Source organism: Rhinolophus sinicus, chromosome 16 (assembly GCF_057876585.1).
Source record: "Rhinolophus sinicus isolate RSI-liver-muscle chromosome 16, RSI-T2T, whole genome shotgun sequence".
NCBI lineage: Eukaryota > Metazoa > Chordata > Mammalia > Chiroptera > Rhinolophidae > Rhinolophus > Rhinolophus sinicus.
The window spans coordinates 7,066,481-7,087,327 of NC_142516.1; the positions used below are offsets into that span (position 1 = coordinate 7,066,481).

Genomic DNA, 20,847 nt, shown 5'->3' on the forward strand with positions numbered 1-20,847 from the left:
CTCAACCTTACACCTAGTAGAACTGTGACTTGGAGCAAGAGATTGTTCCTTTCTGAGTCTCAGTTTCTTCATCTGTGGAATGGATATAATGACATCCACCTCACAAGGTAGCTGTGAAGAGGCAATAAAGCCCTTAGTCAGTGCCAAGCACCCAGTAGGCATTAACAAAGGGAGTAATTGTAACCACCTTGTTCTTACCTGATCCTCTCTCCGGCTGTGTTTCCCCGACAGGTCTTGCAGAAACAGTCCATTGTGACTTACAGCCTGTGGACCCTGAGGTGACATATGTCACAAACCAGGTTTCTGAGGGCTGCGTGGCTCATGTGCCCAATGCTACCGTTGAAGTCCACATCTTGTTCCTGAAGTTCCCAAAGGTGAGTGCCTGATGGCAGGGTCGGGGAGGGACCCAGAGATAGGCCCAGGGCCAACGGGATAAGGGGAGCCTTCTTTGTGGTTGTCCCTGAGCAGCGGGCTAAGGCCTCACCAGGGCTCCTCCCAGGAGGATGACATGGACGACTTACAAGGCCTATAAAGGTTGGCACTTCTGGGGCCAGCATTGGGGCAATCTTCTGGATGCCACCGCAAGTCCCAGGTGGGAAAGGCTGGGTTTGGTTGGCAACCAAGTAGAGCCAGGTGGGGGGTGGAGCAGACCAGGTGAGCTGTTGTGCATGTGTGTCCTATGATGGGGGGCTCGCTGCTTCTCAGGAGACACAGTTCCACTCTAGGCAGCTTTGACTTTGAGAAAGTGCTTCCGTCCGTTTAGTCCAAGTCTCCCTCCCTGGAATGTCCCCTACTGAACATCTGTGACCTGGTCAGCAGCCCCTCAGAGACTGGAAGCCAGCGATGCCAGCCTTGGAGACTATTCTTCCCCCGAGAACCCTCCTGAGGTCCACCACTTAGTTTAAATTCCTCTTTAAAAAAAAACACATTTACTGAGCACTTACTATGTGCTAGGTACTGTGCTATGCTAGGCCTACTATGTGCCAGAAAGTGAGTTAAACACATTAATATATGTTAAGCCTCCCATCTAGCAGCATCTGTTATTACCCCACTTTTCAGAGGAGGAAACTGAGGCCGGCCTAGAGAGGTGAAGCAACACACTCAAGGCCAGAATTCATACTAGATTCCCAGGGTCTCCAAGCCAGGCTGTCACCTGGCTCCCCAGTGAATCTCAGGGTTCAGGCAGCGTCTGGCCCGCCTGGGCTGGTAACCACACCTGGCTGCTATGGACTCGGGTCCTGATAGCGATTTAGTGGTGTCAGCTCAGGGTAAACTTGTGGCCAACTTGCCCCTGAAACTGTTAAGTTGCCCTGTGTTTGTGCAGTGATAAGACAGTGCCCAGACCACCAATATCGGGGGGCCTGCTCCCCACCGCCCTGCCTGCCATGAGGACTGTGGGCCTTGATAATCCCAAAACCACAGATAGCGCCAAACACACGTTATATGGTTTTCATAGCCATTGTAATTTTTTTCAATTTTGGTGATGATCTAGAAAATAAGATTGCCCTCTATAAGTTCATTTTGTTTGCTCTGATGTTCGGGTCTCTGTGCCTCTTCTGGGTGACTGGGATCCCCCACCCTAATCACTCAACTGTGGGCCAGTCAGAGAAAGGCCCCTGCCCAGTACCCCGGTCTGTGGGAGGCTGATGTGTAGACAGACAGCCAGGGTCTAAGTGATTGGTGCCTCTTTAGGCAGCACAGGGCAGGGGTACCCCAGCTGCTGTGGGATTAGGTAGGGCTTCCTGGAGGAAACAACAACAGTGAGGACGGCCAGGAGCTTACTGAGTGAAGGAACAGGATAAAGTGAACGCACAGGTAGGGAAGAGGGCCGCAGTTGGGGTCAGCCTGTGGTTCGCTGGGGCAGGAGCTTACAGGTTACCTTGGGGTAGAGCTGGGGAGATGGAAAAGGCCCCTGTCATCTTATTAAGGAGTTTGGTCTTTATCCTGTAGGCAGTGACAATCATTGGAGGATTTTCAGGGGCATAGCAGGGTGCCACTGTAACTCCATCCTCCTAAAACTCATGACAACAGAATCTCCCTGTCACTCTGCCTCTTCCAGACAACTCAGTCCATGGAACGTCTGGCTTCGCATTCAAGGAGCTAGGCTGCCAGCTCCAGGACTGTCAAGCATGTTTGTTTGAAGGGGTGCTGGAGAGAGCTGGGGTTCAGTAGACTAGGGCTCCAGTCCTGGACCTTTCACTGGCCAGCACCTCGTATAGTGCCTGGCAAGCTGAGGGGGCTTCTTCTCCCCACTCTCCAATAGACACACATTTCTTGCACTCAGGACTCACCAAAGAATTACAGAGTGTCAGAATCTGGGCCAGGGCCTGGCATATACCAAGTAACTATTGAATGTGTGAATGAATGAATGAATGAATGAATGCACTGCTATGTGAGCTGGATGTAGGGGTTAAGAAGATGGGCTCTGGAGGCAGACAGCCTTCACATTGAACTTTGGCTTCCCCACTCATAGCGGCATGACTTTGGGCCACCTCTTCAAGCCTTGGTTTTCCCATAGCAAACATAGAGATGATAGTCCCTGCGTCTCAGGGAACGGTGACAATCCAATGGGATAGTGCAGAAAAAATACTGAGTGCGGGCCTACCCAGAGCGACTGCTCCATGTCTGGTAGCTGTGCTTGTGGTTATTGTAATGGCTCCTCTTTGGGCTCCATGGCTCATCCGTAAATACCCTTATTTCGCCAGGCATGCTACAATGTGTAGAACAACCTCACATCAGTCAACTAATTTGATTTCCAAAGATTATTGCTACCAGGTGATGCAGGGGCTGGGAATGTATTTTCATAGGGGGCAATTGAGGTCCAGCCTGAGGGAGCCCTCCCCCCTCTGCGCCCCCGAGTGCTCCTGGCCGCCCTGCCCTAAGGGTCAAGCCCATGATCTGACCAGACCCTACTGCTATGACACTGAAGGACCTGTGGTCTCCCTGGGAGGCACCTTCCTACCTAGACAGCCCCTAAGAATGGGGTCCATGGCCCAACAGTACCCCTCAACCAGTCATCGCCAGGTGCCTGCTCTGTGTCCAGCCTGTGTTGGGCACTGATGGTGCAGAGAGAAAGCAGACCTGGCCCTGCCCTTGGGCCACTCCCAGGCCAGGGGAGGCAGCCATGGCCATCAGCAGGCCCAGTATTGAATGATGGAATCAGCACTAGGGGGGAAGTAAGTACAGGGGGCCGTCAGCCCTGATTGTGGAGGGAAAGGGGCATTAGGGAAACAGCTCCCAGTGACTAGCTGGATGCAGAGGGGGTCGAGGGCATTCCAGGCAGAGGGTACTCCATGAGCTGGCAGCGGTAGCGTGGGCGGCAGCTGTCTCAGTAATCAGTCCAATCCCTCCCGACATATGTCTGCCTTCTTCAAGTGCTGGCACAGAGACACGGCTTTCCCATCCATCCCTGCGTGGCCTCTGAATCCTCAGATTTCCTGTGAATGGGCGGCAGATGAGTTGTGGCAGCCAACAGCCTCAAGAAGAGAGGTTCGGGGTGTGTGTGTGTGTGTGTGTGTGTGTGTGTGTGTGTTGGGGAGATTTGCAGACAGAAGAGGGGGCCGCTGGGCCAGAACTCTATCTCACTGGGTCCCCAAAGGGCCAGCTGGAGCCTGGATTCCGGGAGGGGGCTGAGGGTCACATCCTGACCCGCAGAGACAGGAAACCGGCCTGGTGTCTCAGTGATTCCCGTCAGGCCGATTGCTCCGATCTGCTTGCTGTCCTTCTAACAAACCCCAGTCAGCTGGGCCAGAGCTGGGGCAGCTGGTGATTCACCCCACTTCTGGGTAAACTCGGGGAGCCGACGATACCCCCACCCAACCATTGGAGCCTGCTGGGCTCTGGCACTGACTCACTCCTGGCCAGAAGGGCAGGCAGGGCTGCTCAGGCAGAGGGAGAGTGGCAGGGGCCCTGGACTCCCCCAGAATGTCCTGAGAGACTGTGAAGAGCTGTGGAAGGCAGTGGTACCCTCAGACTTGGGCAAAGGGGGATCCTGCCCAGAGCCCCACAATTAGTGGCCCCTCTTTCAGTTGCATCCCTCCCCCAGCGTGCCCTCCTGGAACCTGCACTCTTCCCCCTGGTCCATGCTGTGGGTACTCAGGACTCCAGAGTTCCCTGCCCCAGTGCGCAGAGCCTCCTCCCACAGTGGCCTGGGGCTCTTTCTTGTCCTGTTCTCTAGAGGGAACACTGCAGGGCTGGTGTAAACTCCCCTAGACCTAAAGGGTAGAGAGGTGACTATTTGTGGGGGGTGGGCACAGCAGAGCTTGGGAATCTAGGCTGAGTTCTCACATGAGTGCTTGTGAAGAGAAGGGGGTGGGCTGGGGACCAGGGGCTGCCACTTGTACTCTTGTTCCAGGCCTTGCAAATATTAGGGGTAGGCTTGGTGGAGGGGCATGGCAGTGATTTCATTTGCTCTCTCACTGCTGTATCCCCAGTGTCCAGCTCAGGGTCCGTCTGGCAATAAATATTGGATGGATGGATGGACAGGTGAGTAGATAATGGAAGGAAGGAAGGAAGGAGAAATACATACATGTGTATAAATAAACACTTACTGGTTGGCTATCCCCAAGGGGTTAGTAGTGTTACTTGTTGTTCATCATTGGTTGTTTGGGGGTGTTAGTCTTGTTTTCTGCCAAGTTCATGGAGGACACAGTGTGCCTTCTTCCTCTCCCACTTTGACAACACAGAAGCCCCAGGCTGGGCCCAGTGCTGGCCTCTTGGATAGGCAAACGAAGTGGGGATATGGGGAAGGCACGGGCTGGCCCTCAGTTGGGGAAAGTAGTATGTCTCTTCTTGGGGTTTTGGAAGCCCACTCTGTGGCCAGCTGGCTGAAAACCATGATTCCAGGTGCCAAACACTGGGACCCCCAGCAGGCAGGATGGAATCCACGGGCCGCACTGAGCCTAACTCCTCCCTGCACAGATGGGGAGACTGAGGCCCGAGAGGGGATGCCACAGGAGGTGTGTCCCAGTTCCAGCTAAGTGCTGCCCACCTCTATCATCAGCCTCCCCAGCCCCCAAACCATGGCATCTTTGGATGAATGGGCAAGGAGATCGGAGGTCACGAAAGCAGCGCTACTCTGTATTTAGCTGGGCACTGAACCCACTTTGCAGGCAGAATCTCACTGAGTCCTCACAAGTTTATGAAGTGGGCATATTGTTCAGCCCATTTTCCAGCTCAGGAAACTGAGGCCCAAAGAGAGGAAGTGACCACCCAGGGTCACAGGCTAATGACTGAACCCACGTTTGAATTCAGGTCAGTCTGGCTTTGATCCCGTCCCCAGCCACCCTGCCTGGATGTACCATCTTAGTCTGCTGGGGTGGACAGAGGGACGGCTGGCTCCAATCTGGCCGGCTCCAGTCTGGCCCTAGGAGGGTGGCGGCTGCAAGCAGCCCTGAGGCTCCACTCCTAGAAGAATTGCTGGAAGCGACTTTCTATAAGTGGCTACTAGTGCTCAGGACCTCCTCACCGAAATCCCCCTTCCCGCCACTGACCGCTGGGCCAACAATGGCATCTGTGGGACACTGGCACAAAAATAGAAACTAGGTCTCCCGCCCCCCTTCTCAGGGAGGGGGCCTGGGTGACACAAGCTGGCCCAGGTTTCAGAGCTGGGGGTAAGGAGGTGGCTGCCTACCTTGGCTAAGCTCTCAGAATTCCCAGGTGCCATTGGGAAGACTGGGAGTTTGGAGGTGGGAGGCAAGGAGGCCCCTTTCCTTGCCTTTGGGCTCCGGGCTGGGAGGGAAGAGGGAAATCAGTGTGCGTGTGAGTGAACGCGTTGATGAGTCAGGGCTACGGGATGGAAATGTTTGCTGTGGAAACCCTGACGAGGTTTTCTGGTAACCAGCTGGCCTCAGCTAGGCCCGGGAGCTGAGACCCCAGAGAACCCCGTTTTCAAGCCTTCCTGAGTGTCCACACTGCCCACTTTCTGTGTGGCCCTGGCCCATGACTGCCCCTCTTTGGGCCTCAGCCCTCCCTCCACTCCAGCCCCCAACTCTACAGGGAGGGACTTGGTGACAATTAAGCGGTGGTTTGGTGTGAAAGCTCTGGGAGAGGAGCTGAGTGTCCTAACAGAGGTCCCAAAGTTCTAGTCTCCTAGTCTCCTCACCCTCTGCATGACCCGACCCTGACCTCCACTTGTCTTTTCACTTCCTTTATCCAGAGCCCTACCTAGTATTGGTTCCCAACTCTGCTACTCCTGTTTCATAGCTAGGGAAACTGAGACACAGAGGAACAGGGACAGTTGCAGGGCACCAGCAGGAATGGATGCTCACAGGGCTTTTGCCTCCCAACTCGGGCTGAGATCCCAGCTGCTCTGTCACCTGTAGCGCTCTCGGCCTGTGGGTGCCCACCAAGGGGCAGGGGATGGATCTCCTCTTCCACTGCAGCCTGTGGTATCTCCAAACCACAGGGCCCATCTGTTTACCATGTGTGGGGTCTCAAAGTCTACTCCCCTGGGTGAGGACACACAGATGGGGCAGACAAGATGCCCACAGGTCCAGGGGCTCTGGGCGCCACTCTGGCACGAGGCTAACATGCCCTGGGCCCCTGACTTCCCCACTCCCCAGCAGTTCCCTTGGCAGCTTTCCTCCCTGAGTCTGACTTGCTGCATCTGTAAAATGGGAGAACACCTGACCCTGCTTCGGTGAGAGCATGTGTAACACGCTCAGCACAGGGCCAGGCACGGATTTAGTCGAACCATGTGAAATTACTGACATTTAATGGTTGTGTATTTCACAGTCTTATCGAGACAACATCGGCCCATTTAAAGTGTACAGTTGAGTGTATATATACTTTTTAGTATATATACTTTAGTATATAAAGTATATATATACTTTTTAGTATATATACAGAGTTGTGCGGTCATATTATTCAAACTAACAGCATGTACACAATCAAGGTAAAGACGCTGGGGTGTGTCCATTGTCAAAGGTTCTGGTAGGTCGCCTGTCCCCTGGCTTTCCCTGATATCACCAAGGGGGGTCTCCCTTCTCCCCTGTTAATTTCAAGTGGTGATCACAATCCTGGAACAAAATGTCCGTTCTGATATTTAGATGTAGATTTCATATTTTACCAAAATATGATATTAAATCCAGTATTTAATTTTTAAAGTCTTTAGGATGCATAATATTTTAAAAAATTGATGAAACAGGTTTCAAAACGCAAAAGTTATAAACCCATCAGACAACATTAATGAACAAAAAATGTAAACTTATACAAACGTAAATTTCAAACATGTCTTATCATTCTACAAATTAGCATAAAAATAATTATTCAAAAATAAGCAACTTAACTAGCTCACTAAACTGAAAATAAGTTGTGAAACATTGAAAATGGAATATTATTTCCTCTTTTTGTTTTAAAGAACAAACTCACAAACAAAGAGTGATTATGGTGTCATTACGGAGTAACGGAAATATTTCTGGGCAGATTTTTCCAGCAGCTGAAACATTCTCTCTGGCTCTGTGACATCAGTTGGGGAAATGGCCAAGAGAGAATTAGAAGTTAAATCTAAAAACTTTCCACTGATCTCTTCATCTTGAAATCTCTCTCATTTTTGATAAGTTTAAGGAAATTTGGGGGACCAGCGTTTCTCTTTGTCAAGCTTGCCAGCTTTTGAGAGCAGCTGGAGTTTGTGTTTCAGTAAAAGGTTTCCATTCTTTGTCCGTCTGAATTCCTGGCAGAGCTTCTGAGGCCTAAACCTGTTTCAGGTTCAGTAGTAGCTCACACTCCACTGGTTCAGAAAGTCTTTGAGCAGAGCAGATATTCTTTCAATAGAAGCTTTGCCTTTGTGAATCGCTGGATTCTTTTCCTTCTTGGGAATAAGGAGGTATAGAAAAATATGGCTGGGCTGTGGAGTGTCTAGAAGAGGCCTGCCCAGGTCCACATCCTAGCTCCACATTTACTTGCTGCGTGATCATGGGCAAATGACTTCACCTCTCTGTGCCTTGTTTCCTCATCTGTCAGTGAGACTAGTAATGGTGCCTACCTCTTAGGGATTTTGTGAGGATTAAATGAATCAATATGTAAAGCACTTAGAAGAGTCCTGGCACACAGTAAGCACTATATAAGTGTTAAGTATCGTTGTTGTTCTGGGAGCATTCTAAATGTGTACACTGTGAGCAATTAAAATTTTTAATGCAGTTGGTACTGCTCAAGACATAAATGATCTCAACTTCACATTCTTATAAAATATCAAAATAATGGATTATATCAACAAAAATAAGGGCATTTGAGTACTTTAAAATAGTAAGGCAGGGCGGCTGAATGGCTCAGTCGATTAGAGTGCGAGCTCTGAACAGCAGGGTTGCGGGTTCGATTCCCACATGGGCCAGTGAGCTGCGCCTTCCACAACTAGATTGAAGACAACAAGCTGCTGCTGAGCTTCCGGAGGGGCGGCCAGATGGCTCAGGTGGTTAGAGCGTGAGCTCTTAATAACAAGGTTGCCAGTTCAATTCCCACATGGGATGGTGGGCTGCACCCCCTGAAACTAAGGTTGAAAACGGCGACTGGACTTGGAGCTGAGCTGCGCCCTCCACAACTAGATTGAAGGACACCGATTTGGAGCTGATGGGCCCTGGAAAAACACACTGTTCCCAATTAAAAAAAAAAATAGTAAGGAAACAGGAATACTATAAACTGGGGGAGCGGTTGAAGCCTTGATCCTGCTTCAGATGGACAGAGAAAGTACACCGGATACTGAGTCACACAGAAGCTTGCAGGCCTGGTACACAGCAAGTGCTCAATAGAAATAACAAAGCTTGATCGACTGTTGGATACAGTTCAGGCTCATCACATGTTTTTCTTTATCTCTTTGGATTTGCTGGGACTAATCACTCTCATTCATTCAACAAATATTTTCTGAGCACCTCCTGAGGGCCAGGCCTGAGCTGGGCCCTGGGAAGCAGGGGTGGACAGGCCAGGCAGGAAGAGGGGAGTGAAAGCCGTCAGACGGTACGTGGGCTGTCAGTATTGATGTGGGTGGCACAGTCTGTGCAAGTCTGACTGGTCTCTGTGTGTGTGTCTTTCCCTGCCCCACCCAGGACATATCAGAGCTGGAGCTGACTGTCCAAATACCCAAGCAAAATGGCACCTGGCCCCGAGAGGTGCTTGTGGTCATAAGCACAAAGAAGTCTGTCTTCCTACAGCTGCAAAACCCAGGATTCCCGCTCCACCTGGCCTACGTGAGTGTTACCTCCAAGCCCAGGCTGAGGCACTGACCATGGGAAGGCCCTGCCTGGTGAATCCTGGGGGCCCTGACAGAAAGAACCCCAAAAGCAGCAGGGTCTGGGGTAGAGTCCAAACCTGGAGGTGTGATTCAGGTGGATGGCCAACTCCACGCTCTCACATAGCCTCAGTTTTCCCATCTGTCCCGTGGGAGAACTACAGGCAATAGGGGCAGTGATGGACCCGATGACATTCCATAAAATAATCTTGTCACTGTCTTTGAAAAAGTTACATATATTTGAAAATATTTAAGAACAGAGGAAAAGGGTCAGGAGGAAACCTAATAATATGTTAATAGTAGTTATGGCTGTAAAGTAGGATTAGGAGACACAATTATTTTGTAAGATTTGCTCTAATTAATATGGCCTACGTTGGAGAAAAAATATTTTTTAATAATTCAAGTTTTAAGAGAGTAGGTAACTGGCAGGGACCCACAGCAAGGGCACTCAGGGCTGGAGGAAGTAGGGTGGCTGTCAACACTGGCTCCTCTACATGGAGACCCTGGGAGGTGACCCCCAGTTGTGAGCAGCTGTTGTTTACAGCCAGAGAATGTGGGGTGGCGGGGACAGACAACAGCAAAGATAACAAGGGGGAGAGAGACACAGAAAGAAAAATGGAGACTGAAAGAGGGTGGGCCTGTTGTGGGAGAGACAGACAGACACTGAGAGACCAGGGACAGTTGGGGGAGAGGAGCTGGAGACCCCAAGACAGATGGGATCCAGGGCTGCCTGGGAGACAGGCCCAGAGACAGAGATAAATTAGGGGGTGGTTGGGGTGAAGAATCGAGACTGGTGACAGGGACACCACAGACGGAGACGGCCAGCACGAAAGCCCCCAGAGTGAGGGAGCTCCTGAAGCCGACCAGAAGGCAGAGCTGGACGAGCCCAGGCAGTACATTCCTGTTCCCAGTGGGGGAATATCGAGGCCCAGTGAGGGACCAGGTCTTGTCAAGGCCTGTCCTCCTCCTCCTTTCCCATCCCAGGCCCTCGGAGGTGACTTAGGCAGGAGAGCTGAGCCCAGAGGGCCCTGGGTGAGGCAGGGAACGCGAAACATGCCCGCCAGGGCTGGAAGGTCACAGCAGCCACGCCTCCTTTGGCCTTCCTCCTGGGGCTAAGAATACTCAGGGTGGGGGGCACCACCCGAGACATGCTAGGCCTTGGCCTGCGCTTCTGGAGCAGGAATGCCACCAGAGAGGCCATGGTCCAGCTGGGGGCACGAGACTCTGGGCCAGAACCAGACAAATGCCTTGCCTTTTAATCCCTGTTACATTCCCATTTTACAGACCATGACCCTGAGGGTTAGACTGGATAAAGTTCCTTGCCTCCGCCACTGCCCCAACCCTTCCATCATGGGGGCTAGGTTCCTCACCCAGGGGCTCATCATTTTGCTGCCTTGTTAAAGTCCTGCCCTATTCAAGGTGGGCCATTCTGTGATGTCTTTCCTATCGCCACTGTCAGGCAGTCCCCTTGAGTATCTAGCCTGAAACCCTTATGCTGCTTCAGCTCAATGCCCCCAGTTTTGGAGATGGAATGCAAGGGAGCTGAATCCAAGGCTCCAACGACTTCCTCTGAATCCTTTGACTTCAACACAGCACCTCTACCAGGAAGGCTTCCTTGTTTCCTTTCCCCCGGCCGACCAGGGTCTCTCCTGGGGTGTGGGCAATAGGGGCAGTGAGGCACTGGCGCCACCGAAATTCCCATCCCTGTTCACCCAGGGGACCTGTCCTGCTCCTTTGTTTCTTATTAAATAATATTCTTTGTCTTCTATTGTTTCAAATGACGATGCATGGCTAGTTTCTAGATGGTAAGATCCCCAGGGAAGGAACCATTTCTATTTGTCTTTTATGCATTCATTTATTTAGCCATTTCTTCTTTCCTCCCTTCCCATGTGGAGGGAGTACCTGCTGTGTGCCAGGCATCATCCTGACGCCTGTGTTGGGCCTAGAGACAGGTGCAAAGTCAGACAAATATTCCTCAGTCCTACTATGTGTCGAGCATCATGCAGGGATGGGCAAGGCAGACGTTTTCCCTCCCGGACCCATAGAGTGTGAGGGAACCAGATAGCAGCCACCTGCTGTCATGAGTGTGGGTTGAATGAGTATGAGTATGGGGTGGGGGGCGATTTGGGACAGGTGATGAACATGGATATGTATCCACCCAGACCTCCAGGTGTGGAAGGGAGACAGGCAGACCCTAGTTAGGGGGCTCGGGGCTGACTTCAGATCTGCCGGCCTCAGCATTCCCAGCCCTGGCTGCGTCTGCTCAGCCAAACAGCTGCCTCCCCAAATTACCTCCTGACCTCCTGTATGGTACAGGGGACTCAGACCCAGGAACAGTGCCCTGAGCCTCCTTGTCTCTCCTCAGGATCCCGGTCTGGTCATCTTTCAAAAGATCTCAGGAGTCAATGTCACAGAACTGCCAGTCTTCATTAACAAGAGCCAGGTCCTCAACTGGGCACGTACAAAGGGCGCCATTACGTCTACCGCCGAGCTGAATGACCCCCAAAATATCTTTCTCCATCTGGACCAAGGTCAGCTTCCCTGGCAGCCTCTCTGGGCTCAGGACTGGAGGAATCTGAATTCCTCTGGCCCATTCATCAGATGTGGACACTAAGGCTCCAAGAGGGGACGTAATTTGCCCCAAGTCACATATAGCAAGTCAGTGCTTTATTGGAACAGTAGTTACTCCTTCACCAAATATTAGATTGAACCAGGTAAACTTGCTACTTGTCAGTTTTTTTGACCTACAAAAACAGTAATTTCATATTTTTTATTGTGCACATACTATGTGCCAAGCCCTATGCTAGACATTTGGGGACTCTGTGGGCACAGACCCAGACCCTGCCCTCTTGGAGCTGACACTGTGGTGGGGAGATGACAATAAACATATCTACAGATAAATAAATTATGTAAGGTCAGGTTATTAGATACACATGGGAGTGAGGTGCTAGAGGCCTTTGTCCCTAACATGTGCCATGGTTCACACCTTATATAAACCGTGTGTTGACAGATAAGGAAACAGAGGCAGTATGTGGAGGGGTGTGGGGGGGAGGTGGACTTGCGGTGAGCGAGCGACTGGCAGTAAGTGGTGGAGGGGAGATTTGAGCCCAGGTCCTCCCCTGCCCCCCACTTCTTTGCTGCTCCATCCTACCTGCCCCACCTTTACTGTGGGTAAGGGTGGGCCTCTGTGTTAGGTGCCAAGCTTCTCGAGGAGGGGACTGAGGTGCGCTTGTTTCCGCAGCCCCCAGGTCACCATCCTCCTGCAGTCCCGAACCCCTCATGGACATGGGCCACACTCTCCAATGGACGCCACGCACCAAGGCCTTGGTCCGGGGCTGCCGCTTGGAAGGTGTGGCTGGCCACAAGGAGGTGCACATCCTGAGGGTCCTGCCGAGCCCGGAGCCCAGGTAAGGGGGTACGCCCCCGGGCCAGGCCCCGCCCTCTTCTACTAAGCCACGCCCTGTCCAAAGCTTCAGCCCCGCCCCCGGCCAGATAGTAATAGTATAGTCTCGCCTCCTCTAGGAGCTCAAGCCCTGCTCATTTCCACGCCCATCCCTCAGGCCCACATCTCAGTAAGTAATAGGGCAGCAGCTGCTCTCGGACCCCAGGCCTTGTCCCGGCTGGACCAGTCTCCGTCAGGCCCCGCCCAACCCCGCATTCCCGCCCGCGCTGACGCTGGCGTCTGTTTACCGGCAGGCCCCGGACGGTGACTGTGAAGGTGGATCTGAGATGCCCCGTGGGGGAACCCGGCGCCATGCTCATCCTGCAGGGTCCACCCTACGTGTCGTGGCTCATCAAAGCCAAACACACCATGCAGATCTTGGTGAGTCTTGCTCCGCGATCCCGAAAGTCCCATGCAGGCCTCACCAATGCTCTCCAAAGCCCTGCCCCAGCACCCCTGCCAGGTTGTGTGACCCCTGACGGTGTCTATGGCTCCTTGCTCTACCTCTCTCCCCCTCCTTAGACCACTGGTAAATACTCTTTGGAGAGCATTCCAGTGAGCAACATCCCTGGCGTCGAGCTCCCAGATACACCACAAGGCCTGCTGGCGGAGGCCCGGAGGCTCAACGCCAGCGTGGTAGCGTCCTTCGTGGAACTGCCTGTGGCCAATGAGGTCTCTCTGCGTGCCAGCAGCTGTGGTGAGCACCTGGCTCCCTATCCTTGCCCTCTTGCCTTCCTTTGCCCTCTCTTTGGATCAGTTGCCACAGTGTGGTGAACACCACCACACAGCTGTGTGAGATGGGCAAGTTGCATCAGCCTGTGGGAGCCCCATTTTCCTCATCTGCAACAGGACAGTGAGAGTAGCTAGCTAGAGAAGTGCTTACTGCCTAGTGCACGGTGAGCCCTCAGTGACTGACCACCTGGCCCACCTCTGCTACCTTGCAGGCAGTGGGCTGCAGACCTCACCCCCACCTGTCCAGACCACCCCTCCCAAGGAGAGCTGCAATCAGGAGCTCCTCATGTCCTTGATCCAGCCGAAGTGCTCCGATGACATCATGACTCTGGTACTCAAGAAGAATCTCATCTCGGTAAGGGAACCCCTGTCTCTCTGGCCTGGCTGCCATGGGGAGCTGGTCCCTCCTCTAACCCAAGAAGCTTGGGGTCCTAACGCAGGCAGGGGGACAGATCACATCCCTCTGCAAGCTTCAGTTTTCCCACTTGTAAAATGGAGTCGAAAATGGTACCTACCATGTGGTGAGAATTAAATGAGATCTGACAGGTTGAGCTAGATATTGTGCACAGCAAGTGCTCAAGGAGTAGAAACTAGGTGGTCGTCATTGTTAATCCTAAATGCAGGCTGAGCAGGGTGGTCGTTTAAAATGCTTACACGGTATGATTTCTGCCTGATTCAAGAACAAGGGTATTTATTGTAAAAATAACATAGGCTCTTTACAAAATTAGAAAAGAAGAAAATAATCTCCCCACCCAAAGGCAATGCCTACCAACATTTTGGTGTGTTTCTGTCTAGAATGTTTTCTCTGTGTATTTCTTATATGGTGGAATCATGTCAGAGGCACTTGTTTGTCTCTTGCTATATTCACTTAACGTATTCTTAGAACTTTGACATACGCACTTAGTATCACATTTAATGAGCACATATTATTCCATCATATTCACACACCACTATTAACTCCTCCTCCTTTGTTAGACATTTAGTTTGTTTCCAGTTTTGTAATATTATAAATATGCAGAAAATGTCATTGTACATGAAGCTTTTTTTTTTACATAGGATTATTTTCTTAGGATAGATTTCCACATTAGTGAGGTTGCTGGGTCAAAATGAGTAAACATTCTGGAAGTTTTGATACATGTTGATGACTCATTTTCCAAAAGACGATTCCAATTTTCACTGCTGATTTATGAGAGCACTGTGACTCTTTCTCGACTATTATTTTTGTTTAAAAAAACTTTGCCAGTGTGGGAGGTAGAATGTGGCATTCTTTGATTAGTAGTGAGTACAGGCATGGCTTCACGTGACTGATAATAACCGAAGGCTCTTTATCACTGTGGCTTGGTACTTTTCTTGATGATTTTAATACGATTTTTACATAAAGAAAACATTTTGCCCCTCTGTCCTTCATTCTTATCAAAATCATTTCTCCCAGTTTGTTATAGTTCTTTAAGTTTTGGCTACAGTGGTTTTTAACTTTTTGGACATTTGAAAACATTGGGCCCTCCTAGCTACCCATCTCCTCCTTTGTGATTTCTTCTGGACTTTCTGAGGCAGGAAATCTTGCTGCCAAAGCCTTGACTAATCATTCATGTTCTTAGGGATTTTTAGAATGACATTTAACTGTGGTTAAGTCCATATAGAAGTTTTTTGGGGTGTGAGGTGTAGGGGCCCCTATGGAGCTCTACCTGTTGGCTGCCCATCTCCCCCTCTTCCCCTGCCTGTGCCTGGTCCAGCAGGTAGAGGAGGTGATGCAGTGACCAGCAGTGGCTGGCATTACGGCTGCCCAGTCCCAAGGGGCATGGATGCGTACATTGTTACCCATCAGTCTTTGGAACATTACACTGCACTAAAAAGAATGTGATCTATAAATATGACATAGAAAGACGTACACGTATATGATTTATTATTCAGTGAGAAAATTAAGCGACAGCATGAATGACAGTACTATGCCATTTGTTAAAAGTACCAAAAAATCCACATATTTTCTCTGAGTATATATGTCTGTATAGAAGAAAACACAAAGAAAAGGGTCTGAACAGATTCTGAACCCCCAAACATGGGGCACGCTGCCTCTCATCAACTTATGAAATGTGGTCAGTGTGCAGAGTTTGAATTCCGGGCTCACTGTCACTGCGGCTGCACCCAGTGAGGAGCCATTTTTATTTGGTGGACTGAAGTCCCCTAAAGTGGCGCTAGGCAGCTCGGAACGGCAGCTATCAGGGACAGTATTCTGGAGGAGTGGACGTGAGTGAGCTAGACTCCAGTAGGACCTCTGACAGCCCACTCACCTCTAAGACGCTGAGATTCTTTGATACTGAAAGTGTGAAAAATTCTAAGATTTGATCATTTTAAAACAGGAGCTGACAAATGAGGGCCCACTGTCTGTTTTTGTAAATCAAGTTTTATTGGCACACAGTCACACCCATCTAGGTTGGTGCAAAAATTATTGTGGTTTAGAAGGTTAAAAATAATTGCAAAAAAACACAATTACTCCTGCAGCAACCTATATTTACATATTGTTGTCTATGGTTGCTTTCAGGCTATGAAGGAAAAATTGGGTAGTTACAACAGAAACCTCTTGGTCTGCGAAGCCTAACATATTTACTATCTGGTCCTTTATAGGAAGTTTGCTGACCCTAGGTCTAAGATCCTATGACTCTGACATTGGATTACGCTGGTGGGGTCTGCATGCCCTTGGGGCTGTGAATGATGATTATGTGTAGAATTTGAATGAATTTAAAATTTTTAATAGTTCTGCATTTATTTTAATATGTTTAAAAAACAATAAGCAAATCAAACTTATGATGTTCCAGATCTTATTGCTTAGGACAAGGCTAAGTATAAAAGCGAGTCAAGTTCAGGAAAAGTATTAAGTCTTAAATGGTGTAGGATGACAAAATCTAATAAAAATGGAGGGGAGCAGAGGAATGGCTGTGATGTGGGGCCCCTGGGTTATGATCAGCCCTTGGTGCTGGGGTGTAATGGACAGGCCCCCAGGAGCCTGGTGCCTCCTGACAGTGCCCCCCACTCCCTAACCCCTGGCTTAGACTTTGAAGTGCAGCATCATGAACCTGACCTTCTGGGACCCCAGCTGCCAGGCTGAGGACAGAGGTGACCAATTTGTCTTACGCAGCGCCTACTCCAACTGTGGCATGGAAGTGACAGAAAATGTGGTCAATAACGAGGTAAGAGCTGGGGTGGGAAAGGTGTCAGAGCCAGCCTCGTTGGTGTCCCCTCCAGGTGCCTCCTTGATCTTCAGGCTGAGGGGCGTTTGGGAAAGTGGGGTGTGGGGCTCAGTAGGAAGACAAGTTCATGTTAGCCATGGTTGGCTCAGTCTCCCCACCTATAGAATGAGCGCATGGGGTGGGATATCCTCTGGGGTCCTTTCTGGCTCTGACCAGCTCCTTGGCTTGTTCTTGCAGGTAGTCGTCAATTTCCTGGCGAGCTCATCACCACAGCGGGTGAGATGATGGTCACCAAGCTAACCCACCTGGTCCGGAGTCCTGGGGGCCCCTTCCTGGCCTGGGAGGGAGCAGGAAACTCAAGCCCTGATGCTGGCGTGCCATTTGTCTCCACAGCCTCCCCTTCTGTACAATGGGAGCAGTACTGTTTAGTTATGTTCTCAGCCTCTCAAGTCAGAGGGTTCTAGCACATATTGGCTGTGTGGCCTTGGGCAAATCACTTAAGCTTTCTGAGCCCCAAGCTCAGGTCTGTAAGTGGTGGCATAAGAAAGGATCCCCCATGGGGGTGCTTATGAGCAGTCACCGAGACGATACATGGAAAGCACTTATTTATTTTTTTTTTAAGATGAGGATGAGGGTCAGGCAACCCCTCCGGACCATGACTCCTGCTCATCCCCCCCACCCCTCACCTTCCTGGCCGGGCGCCTCCAAGACTGACCCAGTCTCCCTCCCAACTCCTACAGAAAAAGGTGCAGTGTATCAGAATGGAAAGCGTCTCCTTACAGCTGGGACTCTACCTCACCCCGAAGTTCCTCCAGGCCTCCAACACCATCGAGCTGGGGCAGCAGGGCTTCGTGCAGGTACTGGACTTGACCTCTCACGCCTGCCAACTCTCGGGGTTTCTTAGAGCCTTTCTTCCCACCATCAGTACAGAGAAGATGAGAATTTAACTTCCTAGAGGAAGGAGGGAGCCAGTATGGTGCATGATAGAGGGAAGAGATAGAAACGGCAGAGCTTAGAGACACTGATTGGAATGTAACCTCCTCCTCCAGGCGGGCCCACTACTGTCCCACCATCAGGGCTCCGGGGCAGGAACTCGAGAATGAATCTAGCTTATTTCATGAGCGCATGCAGGGCGGAGGGTTCAGAGTAACTGTCCATGCCTCGTCCCCCTTCCCAACCCATGCAGGTGAGCATGTCCCCATCGATCCCTGAGCTCATGCTCCAGCTGGACAGCTGCCACCTGGATTTGGGGCCTGAAGCAGAGACCATGGAACTCATCCAGAGCCAGGCAGCCAAGGGCAGCTGTGTGACCCTGTTGTCCCCAAGCCTTCATGGTGATGCGCGCTTCAGCTTCCTTCTCCGTGGTTACATGGTGCCCACGCCCAAGGCTGGCACCCTCAGCTGCACCGTATCTCTGCGTTCCAGGAATTCCCTGGTGAGTGGGGCCTGGGACAGGCCTGGTATCAAGGGTGGGTCTTGGGTCAGGGGTCTCCAGGAAGGGACTTGACAGCCCGGGATGTGAGAGCAGCTGGTGAGGGGCAGAGCCACTTTGGGCTGACCTGTGTAATCTCAGTAAACACGGGACCTCCAAGAAGCGGGATGACAGAGGACTCAATTTCTGCATTTACTAGTCACAACACTTCACCACCCACTCTGAACACACTCACACGGTCATCCCTAGGCCCTTGCACACAGAACAATCCCGGGTGGTATGAACCTAGAGAAGCCTCTGGGGCCACTGCCAAGTGGGCCTCTGGGCTGACCTGGCTCACTCTTCCAAGGTGTTCACAAGAGTAATGGGTGCGGTGCATAGCGCTCCTCGTGGGAGCTGGGGGCCTCCCAGGAACCCACAGGACATTCCAGGAGCAGCCAAGGATTGTCCACCCAACACCCCGCCATATCTCAGATCTCCTAGGACTCACTCAAAGGCTCCCAGCTAGAAAGTGGTCAGATGGGATTCAAAGCCAAGGCCCTGCCAGGGAGTAAACCTGGGAGCTTCCTCCTGAAGGCTGTGCCACTCACCATTCTCTCTTCCTCCCCCAGGAAGCCCACAGGACTGTCTCCATGCGCCTGAATATCGTCAGCCCTGGCGTGCCTGGTAAGCTCTCTCCAGGTTTCTCTGGGGTTCCAGTGGCGGAGATCAGAGTGGGGCACCACGATGGCCCAGAGGGATGGGGCCTAGACACACAGCAGGGAGGACCCCAGAGAGAGCAGCCCTGGGAGGAGGGCAGGACAAGGGCTTCCCAGCAGCCTAGAGTAGGTTCCAGAGCTTTGTCTACTAGATGGACAGCCTTTGCGCGGGACGGCCCTGGGGGACAGCATTCCAGGCCTTTGGCTCTTCTCGATCCCCATGGCTGCTGGTTGCCCTCCCTGGAGGGATGGGGCCTCCAGAATCAGGTCTGGATGGGGTGGTGCTGGCCTCACCTTTCTTAAGGCCCCCAGTGTAGAGGATGCCTTCAGCCCAGAACCCTCCAGCCTCTTTGTTAGTTCCCTCTGGGGCCACGCCCCCACCAGGCAGAAGATTCCCTGACACTGGGGACAGAGGTGCGGGTACAACCCTCTTTACCGCCCTACCTGGGCCAGAATTGAGTCTCCACTCACAACTCACAACCAGGAGAGCAGGGCTAATAACCCCATCACATGGATAGGAACTCAGAGGTCCAAGGGGAGACTGCCTGGCCCATAGTCACACAGGAGTCAGGAGTGTGGAAGAAATGAGGCTTGAGAAAACCCAAGAGCAAAGCTGAAGAGTCCTCAGAGGTGCTCTGGCCGGTCCCTACCATGGTATAAGGCTCAGAGAGAGGCAGGGACTAACCTAAGATCACACAGCGAAGCAGGGCAGGCTCTGGACTCCCAGGCCCCCTCACTTTTTGCTCAGATTATACCATGCATCTTCCCTAAAATGTATCCCCATCAGCCTTGTGAGGCAGAGGCATGGCCCAGGGGGCCTAGCTAGGCCCTCTGGGTGAACGGTCATAGCAACCATGGCTTAGTCAACACATGGGTGTGATGAACCCATTTACTAGATGAGGAGACTGAGGTTCAGAGAAGTCAGGGCAGTGGCTGAGCTGGGACTCCCACCAAAAGCTGTGCTCCTGGCCAGCACAGCAGGGTAGGGGACAAGGGAGGAGGCAGCAGTGCTGACCGCAGCCATCCCTCCCTTGGCTACACAGGCAAAACCCTTGTCCTGCCCGCTGTGCTGGGCATCACTTTTGGCGCCTTCCTCATCGGGGCCCTGCTCACCGCCGCACTCTGGTACATCTACTCGCACACGCGTGAGTATCCCAGGCCCCCACCGTGAGTGCTCAGGACCCCTCTACCACCACCTGGGGGAGCCTGACAAAGCCTCTGGGGGAGTGGGGAACCCTGGCCGGGGCCCTGACCTCCGCCCCTGCCCCCAGGTCCCCCCAGCAAGCGGGAGCCCGTGGTGGCAGTGGCTGCCCCGGCCTCCTCAGAGAGCAGTAGCACCAACCACAGCATCGGGAGCACCCAGAGCACCCCCTGCTCCACCAGCAGCATGGCGTAGCACCCAGCCAGGAGCCCTGGGGGCCACCCAGCCAGCCCTTGCCCAGCAGGAGAGACTAAGCAGCCACCAGCTGGAAACTACTGGTCATGAACTCACCCCAGGACCCCAACCCTTCTGCTCGACCAAGGATGGACCGTGCCTTCTGCATCTGCCCCTCCTGCCTCCCTCTCAGAGGCCTGCTGCCAGCGGGGGCACCAGCTTGGAACACCTTGGGGTCCCCCTACCCCATCCTGCAGAACCTTCAAACTCAGTGGGCCTGGGGTACGGCTGCCCAGGACCACGGAGAGACAGACCATTGCCCTGTATGTCCACATTGTTGTAGCAAGTCCCTGTTATTTTCACCCGGATCCTGCACTCAGTGACCTGGGCTGGGCAGGAGGTGAGAACTCAGAACAGACTGCCCAGCCCACCCCGGCCAAAAGCACCTCCTCCATGGCCAGCCCAGAACCGCCAGGATCTGATCCCAGCAGCATCCATACCTGGACGGGCACAACTTTGGGAGGGGGTACTAAAGCCTCGGGGTGCCCACCCTGGGGATGGGGTTGCCTAGCTCCTTCCTGCAACTGTCACATGGAGACCCCACCCTCCTAGCCCAGCAGGAAGGCAGCAGATGGGAGTGGCCAGGCTGCCTGACCTGGGCCCACCCCTATATACTCACCACCAATAAATCAGACCATGAAACCAGTGCTGGGCTGGGCTGGGCTGGGAGAAGGGGAGGAGTCCCTAAAACAGAGGTGTTGGG

The 20,847-nt window shown here is 52.3% G+C and overlaps 1 protein-coding gene across 1 annotated transcript in view; it reads left to right on the forward strand.

Annotated features, from left to right (window-relative positions):
• Nucleotides 1-20,789, forward strand: part of ENG (endoglin) — a 28,890-nt gene extending 8,101 nt beyond the window's left edge. The window contains exons 2-15 of the mRNA XM_019728648.3: nt 232-374; nt 9,039-9,179; nt 11,586-11,751; nt 12,462-12,627; nt 12,917-13,043; nt 13,185-13,359; nt 13,607-13,749; nt 16,442-16,579; nt 16,817-16,855; nt 17,320-17,436; nt 17,766-18,014; nt 18,623-18,677; nt 19,753-19,854; nt 19,981-20,789. Of these exons, the coding sequence (XP_019584207.3) occupies nt 232-374; nt 9,039-9,179; nt 11,586-11,751; nt 12,462-12,627; nt 12,917-13,043; nt 13,185-13,359; nt 13,607-13,749; nt 16,442-16,579; nt 16,817-16,855; nt 17,320-17,436; nt 17,766-18,014; nt 18,623-18,677; nt 19,753-19,854; nt 19,981-20,105 (1,886 nt within the window). The 3' untranslated portion in view covers nt 20,106-20,789. The remainder of the gene's footprint in view (nt 1-231; nt 375-9,038; nt 9,180-11,585; nt 11,752-12,461; nt 12,628-12,916; nt 13,044-13,184; nt 13,360-13,606; nt 13,750-16,441; nt 16,580-16,816; nt 16,856-17,319; nt 17,437-17,765; nt 18,015-18,622; nt 18,678-19,752; nt 19,855-19,980) is intronic.
• Nucleotides 20,790-20,847: the final 58 nt, after the last annotated feature.